The sequence below is a fragment of the Somniosus microcephalus genome, chromosome 14, assembly GCF_052327205.1.
Source record: "Somniosus microcephalus isolate GS21.2 chromosome 14, FLI_Smic_1.0, whole genome shotgun sequence".
In the NCBI taxonomy this organism is placed as follows: domain Eukaryota; kingdom Metazoa; phylum Chordata; class Chondrichthyes; order Squaliformes; family Somniosidae; genus Somniosus; species Somniosus microcephalus.
Window position 1 is genome coordinate 133,585,626 of NC_141000.1, and position 15,691 is coordinate 133,601,316.

Sequence of the window (15,691 nt, forward strand, 5' to 3'; positions counted from 1 at the left end):
GCTGTCGCACAAATTCCCAGACGGGTTGGAGAGGCCAGTGGCCTTTGCGTCTCGGTCACTAACCTCAGCCGAGCACAACTACGCCCAGATTGACAGGGAGGCCCTCAGCCTAGTATGGGGAGTAAAAAAATTCAACCATTATCTGCATGGGCAGAAGTTCACCTTGCTGACTGACCACCAACCACTTGTCTCCATCTTTAATCCTAAGAAGGGCGTGCCAGTAATGACTGCACAGCGGTTACCAAGATGGTCCCTGTTTCTAGGGGCGAATCAATATGAAATAGAATATAAAGGCACGAAACAGCATGGGAACGCTGATGGGCTATCGCGCCTGCCACTGCCTACGGTGGAGGAAGCACCAGCAGTGGACCCTATCGAGATATTTTATTCGTCGATAATTGAACGATTGCCAGTAACAAACGCGGATATAGAGAAGGAGACCCGCAATGATCCGACGCTGTCACGGGTATATGAATTGACGGTGAGGGGATGGCCAACACATGGCGACTCACTGTTGCCAGCATTCTCATCCAGAAGAGAACAGCTGTCAGTATGCCAGGGGACAGTGATGTGTGGATCCAGAGTGGTGATTCCACCCAAGTTAAGGGAGAGAGTGCTAAAAGAGCTACATGAAGGTCATCTGGGGGGAGTGAAAATGAAAAGCCTGGCTAGGGCTTATGTGTGGTGGCCGGGAATCGATCAACAAATCGAAGACCTAACTAAGAGCTGCTTAGGATGCCAGAAGGTCCAAAATGCACCACCACATGCCCCTCTACACCCATGGGAGTGGCCCTCCTCTCCATGACAACGGGTGCACATTGATTTCGCTGGTCCATTCATGGACTCAATGTTCTTAATAGCAGTGGATGCTCATTCAAAGTGGCCTGAGGTGATATAAGTGTCCTCAACCACTACAGAGAAAACGATTGCAGTCCTACGGACCATATTTGCCAGAAACGGTTTGCCAGAGCAGATCTGCTCTGATAATGGACCACAGTTTGTGTCCGACGAGTTCCAAAAATTCATGAAAAGGAATGGGGTAAGGCATTACACATCCGCCCCGTATCATCCAGCCACCAATGGATTGGCTGAGAGGTTCGTACAAACCTTTAAGGCGATAAAGGCCATGTGCGACGAGGAAATTCCACTACAGCATAAGATGGACAATTTCTTATTAGCCTACCGAAACGCGACACATGCAGTTACCAACAAGACCCCGGCCATGATGTTCTTTAACAGAAGGTTGAGATCTCGTCTGGATTTGCTCAGACCAAATGTGCGAAGAAATGTTGAGGACAAACAATTCCAGCACATCAACGAGAAGCCGACAAGGAGCTTCAATGTAGGGCAACCAGTCTTGGCCTGTGACTATCGAACAGAGAAGTGGCAACCCGGAACGATATGTACAAGGCAGGGGCCATTAATGTACACAGTGGATGTCGGGGAGAACATTGTGAGACGCCACGTCGATCAGATCTTAGCGTCACAGGAAGGCGTCAACCCCATGTCTCGAGTACCTGGGGATGAACCCGGCATACCGGTAGCATCTACTTCAGACCCAGTAGCAGTGGAACCCGATGAACTACCCAATGAAAAGGGGTCAGAATCGCCTCTGCACCAAGAACAAGAACCTCCGGAAAGGCGCTCTCCCAAAAGGGTCAGGAAGCCGCCCCAAAGACTGAATCTATAAATGGACTTTTTGTTATTGAATGTACATGTAAAAATATAATTGTTATTTGAATATTAAGGGGGTGTGGCGGTACCACTGGTTGTCCCTTACATTGAGACACATAATTCCCTTTAACTTACCTTTTGGGGCCGTTGCCCTTTTAACTTACCTGTTGGGGCCATTGCCCCTTTAAGGCGCGCCCTAGCGCGCTGACGTCACGTCATGTACGACGTGATGTGCGTGTGCCGGCACAGCCCGGCCTAGCGTCTTCGGCCTCAACGGCCAGCCGACAGGAGCGACGCAATCTTCCGCTCCCGCGGCAAGCACCGGCACAGCCCAGCCTCCCGACTTCGGCCTCAACGGCCAGCGACGCGCATCACGTGACGCCCTAAGCGCGGGAAACGCGAGCAACGTGATGACATCACAACACAAACGCGATGACGTCATCACGCTCCCCACAGGACTGCGAACTCAGTCCTCGTGGAGTCCCCGCTGGGACAAGACCTACACCACGGTGCTCCTACAGTCAGCCATCTTACCTGCTGTAATTAGTCTGTTCCTGTAAATAAACAACTTGTTGATAGTTCATCGAAGTCAAACTCTCTTATTTAGTGGCGATCTACACGAACCGCTACAGGGGTATTATTAATCTAAAAAGGGAGGAATTGTAGTGTATGTGCTTTAAGTTAGAACTACTTTTTACAGCTCCTGTATACTGTAGTACCGGCAGTGACCACACCGGTATATAAGCTGTGCGCATGCCTCTGTACCCCAGTCTACAGATGACCCTCCTCCAGTAAAGACCTGTTGTTTGTTTATGTACAGCATCCGTGTAATTCTTTATCCACCGAACCACGGATCTAACAGTGGTGACCAGAACTGTACGCAGTACTCTAGCTGCGGCCTAACTAGTGTTTTATACAGTTCAAGCATAACCTCCCTGCTCTTATATTCTATGCCTCGGCTAATAAAGGCAAGTATCCCGTATGCCTTCTTAACCGCCTTATCTACCTGTCCTGCTGCCTTCAGGGATCTGTGGACATGCACTCCGAGGTCCCTCTGATCGTCTGCACTTCTCAGTGTCCTACCATTTATAGTGTATTCCCTCGCCTTGTTAGCCCTCCCCAAATGCATTACCTCACACGTCTCTGGATTGAAATCCATTTGCCACTGTTCTGCCCACCTGACCAGTACTAATCCCAAATATAAGGCTTTTTGAGCTGACTCCCCTTTTCCTAATACAAGGAGCAGTGTGAATAATCTTTCCCTTTTTACCCTCTCAAACCTCTAATCTCAAACATTCGCGGTACAATTCCTGGTTCCATTGTGTGAGAGTGAAGCTATGTCACTCAGTCATTGATCATCACTCTCCACACCCACTAGGTCACCGTTAACGGGCTGGAGTCAGATCCTGAGCACCCGGGGGTTGGTAGGGTTTATTCTAGAACATTCCGTGTACATACATGTAGAAATCGGCCAGGTCCTTTCCCAGCAGCTGGGCCGAGCGGATTCGGCCAATGGTTTTAAACATCTCGATAGCAGCATGTGAAAGCTCCTAGAAATGGGGTTAGGAAATATATAGATTAGTGTCCCGCGATGGTTCGTCAGTCTGAGCCATGAGCCCGGCGGCTCCCCCCGACTCCGGCCCCTCCCCTGACCCCTCCCCCGGACCGCCTTCCCCCAACCCCGCCCCCCCGGAGCCCCTCCCCCAACCCCACGCAGCACCAAGCCAAGTACAGTAATACTTACACCTCTGAAGGCAGCCTCCTGCGGTCCCTTGAAGGACTGGTGATTAGGGCCACGTGTAGCCCAGGTGATGCTGAGCACAAGAGGCTCAGCGCCTGCTCTCAGGGCAGGTGAATGCGGAGGAAAGGGGCGAGGGGACACCAGGCATTTCCACAGCCAGCTGGGCTGCTTAAAGAGGCAGCGGCATGGACACTCGCATAGATTGGGCATGGGGCGTTCCTCCGCTAACTTACACCCGAGGCACCAGAAAAAAGACATTCCATTTCCACCACACAGGAAAGACGCACACGTGGACCAGGCAACACCAACACCAACACCAACACACACACCAACACACACACACACACCAACACACACACACACGTCGGTGCACAGTGTAGGATTACCAAGTAGTGTTTCTCAAAGGCCTCCACAGACGAGAGTGCTTCATTCAGCGTTTTATAGGGACTCTGTGGGCAGTTGGCTGAAAGAGAACAGAGAAAGGGATGTTTCTGTTTAGTGTATATCAAAACAATAAAGACCAACTGCATCCAAATGTTAACTGATCCCTAAAATTGAGACAATAGTCCACAGCACCCCTCAACACCACCGTACCCCCAACCCCACCGTCCTCCCACTCCCACCGTACCCCCAAACCCCACCGTCCTCCCACTCCCACTGTACCCCCAAACCTCACCGTCCTCCCACTCCCAATTCACAATTCACAATTCAAATCGCTTTATTGGCATGATAAGTTACATCTTATGTTGCCAAAGCATCAAAATACATTTATGGTTTACCACATAAACGCAGTTCTATTCATACAGTGTATAAACAGGTATATCCCTGAGTGTATAAATATACATTCGCATTGTTTATATATATTCTTTTCTTAGTTTACTGGTTGGCTCTCTGTTCATGGCAAGCTGTAACATAGCGTGCCGCCAGTGTTATACAGCTTCTCTCCTCTCCCAGTAGGAATGGGAGTTTTTGGTTGTCATTCAGATTTCTGAAATCAGGGCATATTTGTGAGAATTTTTGGTAGAAATTCTCCCTGATGCCCTGATATTTTCCACAAGCTGTGAGGAAGTGCATCTCTGTCTCCACCACTCCCTGACTGCAGTGCGAGCATATCCTGTCCTCTCTTGGCAGCCTGGTCTGCCTGTGTCTGCCTTTTTCGATCGCTAGGCTATGTTCGCTAAGTCTGTACCTTGTCAAGGTTCTTCTCAGTTTGTTATCCTTTACCATGGTCAGGTAATCAGCTATGTTGTATTGTCTGTTTAGGGCCAAGTAGCAATTGAGTTTGCTTTGGGTTTTTGTTGTTTCTGCCCAATATGTCAGATATTTTTCCTTTTGCTTAGCGACGATTGTGTTGGGTCGAATTCTTTGTGTTACCCTGTCACTGTCCTGGGGCTGGTTATTGTTAGTATTGTTAGTAGTTACTTCACCGAGTCCCAGGACTAGTTGACTGAGGGTATTCTTCTTTATGGTCAGCTCTTGGCATTTCAGGGCGTCGTAGTGATAGCATTGGGGATTGCTCATTTGTAGGTGATTCCAAAATTTGGTGGCTCTTTTTTGGATAGTGATTATTAATGGATATTGGCCTAGTTCCGCCCTGCATGCATTGTTTACTGTTTTCCTTTGAGTCCGGAGGATACTTTTACAGAATTCTGCATGTAGGATCTCAATTGGGTGTTTGTCCCATTTTGCAAATTCTTGTTGAGTTAGCGGTCCCCATACCTCACTGCCATAGAGTGCAATTGGTTCAATTACTGATTTGAAAATTTTGAGCCAAATGCTAATTGGAATTTCTATTTGGATTGATTTTTTGATGGCATAGAAAGCCCTTCTTGCTTTCTCTTTCAGTTCATTCACAGCCAGTTTGAAGTTTCCCGTAGAACTGATTTTTAAGCCCAAGTATGTGTAGTTAGTGGTTTGTTCAATTTTGGTTGTTCCTACTGTGAAATTTATTTTGGGTCCCTGATGTTTGGATCTTTGCTGGAACACAAGGACTTTGGTTTTTTGGGGATTTATTGTCAGGGCCCAAGTCTGGCAGTACGACTCCAGCAGGTCCAGGTTTTGCTGTAGCCCCTCTTTAGTAGGTGACAGCAGAACCAGGTCGTCTGCATAGAGGAGGAATTTAACCTTGGATTCATATAGGGTGAGGCCGGGTGCTGTAGATTGTTCAAGTAGTTTTGCCAATCCATTTATGTAAATATTAAAGAGTGTCGGTGAGATTGGCGAGCCCTGCGTCACCCCCCGCCCCTGTGGGAAGTATTTTGTTTGTTTGTCTCCAATTTTAACTGCACATTTGTTGTTTGTATACATTGATTTAATTACATCATATGTTTTCCCTCCTACCCCACTTCTGATAAGTTTCAGGAATAAACCGTCATGCCAGATGGAGTCGAAAGCCTTCTGGAAATCTACAAAGCATGCGTAGATTTTGCTTTTGTTATGGTGAACGTGTTTGTCAATTAGGGTCTGTAGGGTGAAGATATGATCGGATGTTCTATAGTTTGGCAGGAATCCAATTTGGCTTTTACTCAAGACATTGTGCTCCTCAAGGAAGTTTATAAGTCTTTTGTTTATGATGCTACAGAATACCTTCCCCAGGTTACTGTTTACACAGATGCCTCGATAGTTGTTTGGGTCGATTTTGTCCCCACTTTTGTATATGGGCGTTATGAGTCCTTTGTTCCAGATATCAGGGAAATAACCGACACTCAGAACCAAGTTGAAGAGTTTTAGGATAGCCAGTTTCATTTTGTTGTCTGTGTGTTTAATCATCTCGTTTAGTATGCCGTCTGTCCCGCAGGCTTTTCCTGGTCGCAGGTCCTTGAGTTTTTCAAGAAGTTCTTTTTCTGTTATTATGGCGTCCAGCGGGTTTTGGTTATCTTTTATGGCCATTTCTAGCTTTTCCAGTTTTTTGCATATTTGGTGTTGCTCTGGTCTTAGTGTGTTTTTCTGGTATAATTTTTCAGTGGTTTACCCATGTGTCCCCATTTTGAATGGCCAAATCGTCGTGTTGTTTTTTGTGTAGTGTTTTCAAGTTTTCCCAGAAACAATTGGAATCTATGGATTCCTCCATGGAGCTGAGTGTATTCTTAATATATTGCTCTTTTTTGGTTCTGAGTGTGTTTCTGTATTGTGTTAGTGTCTGACAATAAGTAAGGCGTAGTTCCTCGTTTTCTGGATGTCTGTGTTTTTGGTTTGATATTTTTCTAAGTTTTTTCCTCATGTTATGGCAATCTCGGTCAAACCATTTTTCATAGTTTTTTGTTTTGGGTTTGTTCTTGTGAGCTTTCAAGTTTGCATTTGTTGCCAAATTATCAAAAATATTGTTTAGTTTACTAACTGCCCGGTTTACGCCTTCTTTATTGTGAGTGTATATGTTATCCAGAAAGGTGTCTAAGAGAGCTTGAGTTGATGCATTGCTAATTGTTTTCTGGTATTTTTCCGTGTCGTTTTTGGCCCATCTGTACGATTTTTTGGTGTTGTACAGTTTACTGGGTTGTGTTTCTATGTTGTTTGTTTCTGTCTTTTTGAGGAACATAGTAATTTGACTGTGATCTGACAGTGTTGTTTGTGGTTTGACTGTGAATGCTCTGAAAGAGGATGGGTCTAAGTCTGTAATCATATAGTCTACTGTGCTGCAGCCCACCGTACCCCCAAACCCCACTGTACCCCCAAACCTCACCGTCCTCCCACTCCCACCGTACCCCCAAACCCCACCGTCCTCCCACTCCCACTGTACCCCCAAACCCCACCAACCCCCCACTCCCACCATACCCCCAAACCCCACCGTCCTCCCACTCCCACTGTACCCCCAAACCCCACCAACCCCCCACTCCCACCATACCCCGCCAATCCCACCATACCCCCAAACCCCACCAACCCCCCACTCCCACCGTACCCCACCACACACCCCCACCTTCTCAGTATATCCCTTTGGTGGCAGAGCCTTTACCCCTCAATGCTGCTCCCTGACCCCTCTACTCTCTGTCTCCACCATCTCTTCAACCTGCCTTTCAGCCACCCCGCTCCTTTCCTCACTCCGTATCTCAGTTCCCCGCACCTCTGTAGCACCGGGAATTTTCTTACATTAAGGGTGCTGTGTAAAGTTGTTGTGTCCCCTGGGAATCAAGCCCTTCACTACAGGCAATAATTTCACTGGACTTTGTAAACCCCGCTCGGCGATCGAAGCCTGTTCTGCCCCAGTAATATAGAGAGATGTGGGGCAGAGGTGGAATGTGTATGTAGGAAGCAGAACGGTGCAACCTCTGGGTGGTTTTGTGGAAGTTTGCATGTCCAGCCAGACAGGGCTCGTCTGTCAGGTGCTTGGTGTCTGTTCATGGGGTTAAGTGTGAAAGGTCGGGGCTGAAAGGTCTGCTGATTTTTGATTGTGAACTTGCCTAAAAGCAACCTAGAGAAAAGGCGTGCTGCATTACCTGATGCCTCCACATGGGGCCGCTCCAGCACACAGTATTCACCCGCTACCCGCCCTCACTCACAGTATTCACCCGCTACCCGCCCTCACTCACAGTATTCACCCGTTACCCGCCCTCACTCACAGTATTCACCCGTTACCCGCCCTCACTCACAGTATTCACCCGCTACCCGCCCTCACTCACAGTATTCACCCGTTACCCGCCCTCACTCTCAGTATTCACCCGTTACCCGCCCTCACTCACAGTATTCACCCGTTACCCGCCCTCACTCACAGTATTCACCCGCTGTCCCCCCTCACTCACAGTATTCACCCGCTACCCGTCCCTCACTCACAGTATTCACCCGCTACCCGCCCTCACTCACAGTATTCACCCGTTACCCGCCCTCACTCACAGTATTCACCCGTTACCCGCCCTCACTCACAGTATTCACCCGCTACCCGACCCTCACTCACAGTATTCACCCGTTACCCGCCCTCACTCACAGTATTCACCCGTTACCCGCCCTCACTCACAGTATTCACCCGCTGTCCCCCCTCACTCACAGTATTCACCCGTTACCCGCCCTCACTCACAGTATTCACCCGTTACCCGCCCTCACTCACAGTATTCACCCGCTACCCGACCCTCACTCACAGTATTCACCCGTTACCCGCCCTCACTCACAGTATTCACCCGTTACCCGCCCTCACTCACAGTATTCACCCGTTACCCGCCCTCACTCACAGTATTCACCCGTTACCCGCCCTCACTCACAGTATTCACCCGTTACCCGCCCTCACTCACAGTATTCACCCGCTGTCCCCCCTCACTCACAGTATTCACCCGCTACCTGCCCTCACTCGCAGTATTCACCCGCTACCTGCCCTCACTCACAATATTCACCCGCTACCCGACCCCCACTCACAGTATTCACCCGCTGTCCCCCCTCACTCACAGTATTCACCCGTTACCCGCCCTCACTCACAGTATTCACCCGCTGTCCCCCCTCACTCACAGTATTCACCCGCTACCCGTCCCTCACTCACAGTATTCACCCGCTACCTGCCCTCACTCACAATATTCACCCGCTACCCGACCCCCACTCACAGTATTCACCCGCTGTCCCCCCTCACTCACAGTATTCACCCGTTACCCGCCCTCACTCACAGTATTCACCCGTTACCCGACCCTCACTCACAGTATTCACCCGCTACCTGCCCTCACTCACAATATTCACCCGCTACCCGTCCCTCACTCACAGTATTCACCCGCTACCTGCCCTCACTCACAATATTCACCCGTTACCCGCCCTCACTCACAATATTCACCCGCTACCCGACCCCCACTCACAGTATTCACCCGCTGTTCCCCCTCACTCACAGTATTCACCCGTTACCTGCCCTCACTCACAGTATTCACCCGCTACCCGACCCCCACTCACAGTATTCACCCGTTACCCGCCCTCACTCACAGTATTCACCCGTTACCCGCCCTCACTCACAGTATTCACCCGTTACCCGTCCCTCACTCACAGTATTCACCCGTTACCCGCCCTCACTCACAGTATTCACCCGCTACCCGCCCTCACTCACAGTATTCACCCGCTACCTGCCCTCACTCGCAGTATTCACCTGCTACCCAACCCTCACTCACTGTTATTCACCCGCTGTCCCCCCTCACTCACAATATTCACCCGTTACCCGCCCTCACTCACAATATTCACCCGTTACCCGCCCTCACTCACAGTATTCACCCGCTACCCGTCCCTCACTCACAGTATTCACCCGCTGTCCCCCCTCACTCACAGTATTCACCCGCTACCCGTCCCTCACTCACAGTATTCACCCGCTACCTGCCCTCACTCACAATATTCACCCGCTACCCGACCCCCACTCACAGTATTCACCCGCTGTCCCCCCTCACTCACAGTATTCACCCGTTTACCCGCCCTCACTCACAGTATTCACCCGTTACCCGACCCTCACTCACAGTATTCACCCGCTACCTGCCCTCACTCACAATATTCACCCGCTACCCGTCCCTCACTCACAGTATTCACCCGCTACCTGCCCTCACTCACAATATTCACCCGTTACCCGCCCTCACTCACAATATTCACCCGCTACCCGACCCCCACTCACAGTATTCACCCGTTACCCCCCTCACTCACAGTATTCACCCGTTACCCGCCCTCACTCACAGTATTCACCCGTTACCCGTCCCTCACTCACAGTATTCACCCGTTACCCGCCCTCACTCACAGTATTCACCCGCTGTCCCCCTCACTCACTCCAGTATTCACCCGTTACCCGCCCTCACTCACAGTATTCACCCGTTACCCGCCCTCACTCACAGTATTCACCCGTTACCCGCCCTCACTCACAGTATTCACCCGTTACCGCCCTCACTCACAATATTCACCCGCTACCCGACCCCCACTCACAGTATTCACCCGCTGTCCCCCCTCACTCACAGTATTCACCCGTTACCTGCCCTCACTCACAGTATTCACCCGTTACCCGCCCTCACTCACAGTATTCACCCGTTACCCGCCCTCACTCACAGTATTCACCCGTTACCCGCCCTCACTCACAATATTCACCCGTTACCTGCCCTCACTCACAGTATTCACCCGCTGTCCCCCCTCACTCACTCAGTATTCACCCGTTACCCGCCCTCACTCACAGTATTCACCCGTTACCCGCCCTCACTCACAGTATTCACCCGTTACCCGCCCTCACTCACAGTATTCACCCGTTACCCGCCCTCACTCACAATATTCACCCGTTACCCGCCCTCACTCACAGTATTCACCCGCTGTCCCCCCTCACTCACAGTATTCACCCGCTACCCGACCCTCACTCACAGTATTCACCCGCTACCCGACCCCCACTCACAGTATTCACCCGCTGTCCCCCCTCACTCACAGTATTCACCCGTTACCCGCCCTCACTCACAGTATTCACCCGCTGTCCCCCCTCACTCACAGTATTCACCCGTTACCCGCCCTCACTCACAGTATTCACCCGCTACCCGCCCTCACTCACAGTATTCACCCGCTGTCCCCCCTCACTCACAGTATTCACCCGTTACCCGACCCTCACTCACAGTATTCACCCGCTGTCCCCCCTCACTCACAGTATTCACCCGTTACCCGCCCTCACTCACAGTATTCACCCGTTACCCGCCCTCACTCACAGTATTCACCCGTTACCCGCCCTCACTCACAGTATTCACCCGTTGCCCGACCTTCACTCACAGTGGAACGGGTGCTTCACGTGGACTGGTACCCCAACCCCCCCACTACAAGCTGTGTTCTCGGGCCTTCAGAAACCCCGACTGTACTCAGCTACTCCCCAATCTCAACCAATAATCTCCATGTAAAATCCATCACTTGTGCACAACTGGGAAACATCCCATACACAGTGAAAGGGAGGAGCGAGGGGGAGGAGGAGCGAGGGGGGAGGGGGAGCGAGGGGGGAGCGGGAGCGAGGGGGGAGGGGGAGCGAGGGGGGAGGGGGAGCGAGGGGGAGGGGGAGCGAGGGGGGAGGGGGAGCGAGGGGGGACGGGGAGCGAGAGGGGACGGGGGAGCGGGAGCGAGGGGGAGCGAGGGGTAGGGGGAGCGAGGGGGAGGGGGAGCGAGGGGGGAGGGGGAGCGAGGGGGAGGGGGAGGGTCCCATTTACCTGTTTCCGGTCGCTCCGCTCCCAGTCCCGCCAGCACATCCACCGTCCTGTTCAGCTCTTCAGAATTCGGTCCTTTCTCGGAGATCAGTCCACACAGGTTGCCAAGTGACTTCAGCTGACGGGTTTACAGAGCGACAAGAGTTAGTGTATACGATTGGGGTGAGTGCAATCCCACCTGTACCTGTATCGGAGCAACCGGACAGTAACCCGGGTCAGTGTAACTAAACCCCCTCCTCCCGCACCGCGCTCCATCACACTGCGGGGGAAACGCGCAGGCACGGTCCCGCGCTCCATCACACTGCGGGGGAAATGCAGGCACGGTCCCGCACACCATCACACTGCGGGGGAAATGCGCAGGCACGGTCCCGCGCTCCATCACACTGTGGGGGAAACGCAGGCACGGTCCCGCGCTCCGTCACACTGGGTTGGGGGGGGGGGGGGGGGGAGAAACGCAGGCACGGTCCTGCGCTCCATCACACTGCGGGGGAAACACAGACACGGTCCCGCGCTCCATCACACTGCGGGGGAAACGCAGGCACGGTCCCGCGCTCCGTCACACTGCGGGGGAAACGCAGGCACGGTCCCGTGCTCCGTCACACTGCGGGGAAAACGCAGGCACGGTCCCGCGCTCCGTCACACTGCGGGGGAAACGCAGGCACGGTTCCGCGCTCCGTCACACTGCGGGGGAAACGCAGGCACGGTCCCGCGCTCCGTCACACTGCGGGGGAAACGCAGACACGGTCCCGCGCTCCGTCACACTGCGGGGGAAACGCAGGCACGGTCTCGCGCTCCGTCACACTGCGGGGGAAACGCAGACACGGTCCCGCGCTCCGTCACACTGCGGGGGAAACGCAGGCACGGTCTCGCGCTCCGTCACACTGCGGGGGAAACGCAGGCACGGTCCCGCGCTCCGTCACACTGCGGGGGAAACGCAGACACGGTCCCGCGCTCCGTCACACTGCGGGGGAAACGCAGGCACGGTCCCGCGCTCCGTCACACTGCGGGGGAAACGCAGGCACGGTCCCGCGCTCCGTCACACTGCGGGGGAAACGCAGGCACGGTCCCGCGCTCCGTCACACTGCGGGGGAAACGCAGGCACGGTCTCGCGCTCCGTCACACTGCGGGGGAAACGCAGGCACGGTCCCGTGCTCCGTCACACTGCGGGGGAAACGCAGGCACGGTCCCGCGCTCCGTCACACTGCGGGGGAAACGCAGGCACGGTCCCGCGCTCCGTCACACTGCGGGGGAAACGCAGGCACGGTCCCGTGCTCCGTCACACTGCGGGGGAAACGCAGGCACGGTCCCGTGCTCCGTCACACTGCGGGGGAAACGCAGGCACGGTCCCGTGCTCCGTCACACTGCGGGGGAAACGCAGGCACGGTCCCGTGCTCCGTCACACTGCGGGGGAAACGCAGGCACGGTCCCGCGCTCCATCACACTGCGGGGGAAACGCAGGCACGGTCCCGCGCTCCATCACACTGCGGGGGAAACGCAGGCACGGTCCCGCGCTCCATCACATTGCGGGGGAAACGCAGGCACGGTCCCGCGCTCCATCACACTGCGGGGGAAACGCAGGCACGGTCCCGCGCTCCATCACACTGCGGGGGAAACGCAGGCACGGTCCCGCGCTCCATCACATTGCGGGGGAAACGCAGGCACCATTAAGGGTTAAAATTAGAAATAATGATTGATCTTTATTTTCCCTGCACCTGGTTGCCATGGTAACAGCACCGCCAACATCAGCTCATCAGTTGCTCAAATACCTTTTCTGTGGCATAGCTCCAAAGCCCAACAGTGTGGCAGCAATTGTTCTCCAGCTGCACTTGGTCACAGCAGCCTTCGATTCTCTGCAGCACCTCCAGGCAACTCAGGAACACCCAACAATCCAGGGCCCCGACCGGGACTGACACCTGCACAAGGACAGGGACCAGTGACAACACGCCCACCGGCACACGTATCAACAGCACGGGGCAGTGTGGAGGGAGCTTTACTCTGTATCTAACCCCATGCTGTATCTGCCCTGGGAGTGTTTGATGGGACAGTGTAGAGGGAGCTTTACTCTGTATCTAACCCGTGCTGTACCTGCCCTGGGAGTGTTTGATGGGACAGTGTAGAGGGAGCTTTACTCTGTATCTAACCCGTGCTGTACCTGCCCTGGGAGTGTTTGATGGGACAGTGTAGAGGGAGCTTTACTCTGTATCTAACCCGTGTTGTACCTGCCCTGGGAGTGTTTGATGGGACAGTGTAGAGGGAGCTTTACTCTGTATCTAACCCGTGCTGTACCTGCCCTGGGAGTGTTTGATGGGACAGTGTAGAGGGAGCTTTACTCTGTATCTAACCCCGTGCTGTACCTGCCCTGGGAGTGTTTGATGGGACAGTGTAGAGGGAGCTTTACTCTGTATCTAACCCGTGCTGTACCTGCCCTGGGAGTGTTTGATGGGACAGTGTAGAGGGAGCTTTACTCTGTATCTAACCCGTGCTGTACCTGCCCTGGGAGTGTTTGATTTGATAGTGTAGAAAGGGTTTCATTCAGCACATATTGCAACTTAAAAAATGACTGTAAAACTGACGATGGTTTAACAATGAAGCAGAGGAAGTCGATTTGTGACACAGCTTTCCTGGCGTCAGTCGATTGTGCGGAGTCTCTGTCTCCTTTGTGTGCTGTAATCTCATGAGTTTGGTTTCCAGGGTGGTTACTGCTGAATTTGCAGAACACTTATATAAAAAAAAAGCATAGAAATCGCTAGACAGTGGCTGTATTGTGGCCACAGTGCACCCCGGGTACAGCGCGGGCATCGTAGCCCCAGGGCCAAGCACAGGTTATGCCCAGTGCAGGGTGAGCAGAGTGCGTTTCTCCAGGTGGCGGTCCGGAGACACGAAGCTTTGAGTTTTAAATCTCAGGAACGTTGAGGGAAGTGTGCAGAGCCACAGTTCAGAGGTCATGGGGCAGGACATGTTCGATTAGGACAATGGGGAGGTGGGGTGAAACGCTGAAAGATGAGTTAGAGTAGAGAGGGGGGGAATGGGGAAGGATGGTAGATTAGATTAGAGAGGTGATGAGGTTTGCAGGACAGGGGATGAGTCTGGTATATCCGCAGAATGTAAACCGGGCCCTCTCTCGAAGCTAACATCCTTTCCCATTCCCCTCGTCAATCCAGCAGCCTTACAGGACAAGAGGAAATTGCGATACCTCAGCAGATCCTTTATTAAAGCTTCCGATGGCTCAGGGGGGAACTGAGAGACTAAGTGAAGCCCCCCCACCCCCCCCCCCTCAGTGTGCGTTACCTCCAACAGCTTCAGCTCCTGGACACAGTTGTGCAGCAGCTCGAGGGCGCGCTGTGCCACCTCCCAGGGCCTCTGTAGGAAGATGAGCAGCGTGCACTGCCGCGAGAACAGGTAGCTCCGCAGGTCCAGCAGTGTGGCCTTGTTCTTCTGGATGAATTCCCTCTTCTCCATGTCAATGGGTTTGCGAAGGACCAGCCCGTTCCAGTTCCGCACCGGCTGGCAGAACGAGGTCAGCCAATTGGCTCCGTCTGAAATACGGGGGAACAGGACCGAACATCAGATGGGCAGGGAGTCCGACACCTTATCTCCATGGGAGGGGGAGGGGAGAGAGTGTGGAGGCAATATTTGGTTGCAGGGGGCTCGCGCACACGCACGCACGCACACACGCGCACACACACACACACACACACACACACACACACACACGCACTCTCACTCACTCGCGCGCGCACACACTCACTCTCACACTCGCGCGCGCACACACTCTCACGCGCACTCACTCGCGCGCACACACTCTCACGCGCACTCACTCGCGCGCACACACTCTCACGCGCACACACTCACTCGCGCGCACACACTCTCACTCACTCGCACGCACACGCACACACTCGCTCACTCGCGCGCGCACACTCACTCGCGCGCGCGTACACACACACACTCACTCGCGCGCACACACACACTCACTCGCGCGCACACACACACTCACTCGCGCGCACACACTCTCGCTCACTCGCGCGCACACACACACTCTCGCGCACGCACACACACTCTCGCTCACACACACTCGCGCACACACACTCACTCACTCACTCGCGCGTGCACACACACACACTCTCGCTCACTCGTGCGCACACACACTCTCGCTCACGCACACACACACACACACTCTCACACA

The 15,691-nt window shown here is 53.4% G+C and overlaps 2 protein-coding genes across 7 annotated transcripts in view; both read right to left on the reverse strand.

Annotated features, from left to right (window-relative positions):
- The window catches only part of rrp1 (ribosomal RNA processing 1), a 428,065-nt gene that overhangs the window by 369,334 nt on the left and 43,040 nt on the right, over positions 1–15,691 (reverse strand). The window lies entirely within an intron of this gene.
- Positions 1–15,691, reverse strand: part of trappc10 (trafficking protein particle complex subunit 10) — a 98,895-nt gene that overhangs the window by 57,239 nt on the left and 25,965 nt on the right. For all 3 annotated transcript variants that reach the window (XM_086007329.1, XM_086007330.1, XM_086007328.1), the window contains exons 6-10: positions 14,797–15,044; positions 13,275–13,421; positions 11,512–11,626; positions 3,802–3,878; positions 3,133–3,224 (exon numbers count right to left, since the gene is read on the reverse strand). In XM_086007329.1, the coding sequence (XP_085863455.1) occupies positions 3,133–3,224; positions 3,802–3,878; positions 11,512–11,626; positions 13,275–13,421; positions 14,797–15,044 (679 nt within the window). The remainder of the gene's footprint in view (positions 1–3,132; positions 3,225–3,801; positions 3,879–11,511; positions 11,627–13,274; positions 13,422–14,796; positions 15,045–15,691) is intronic.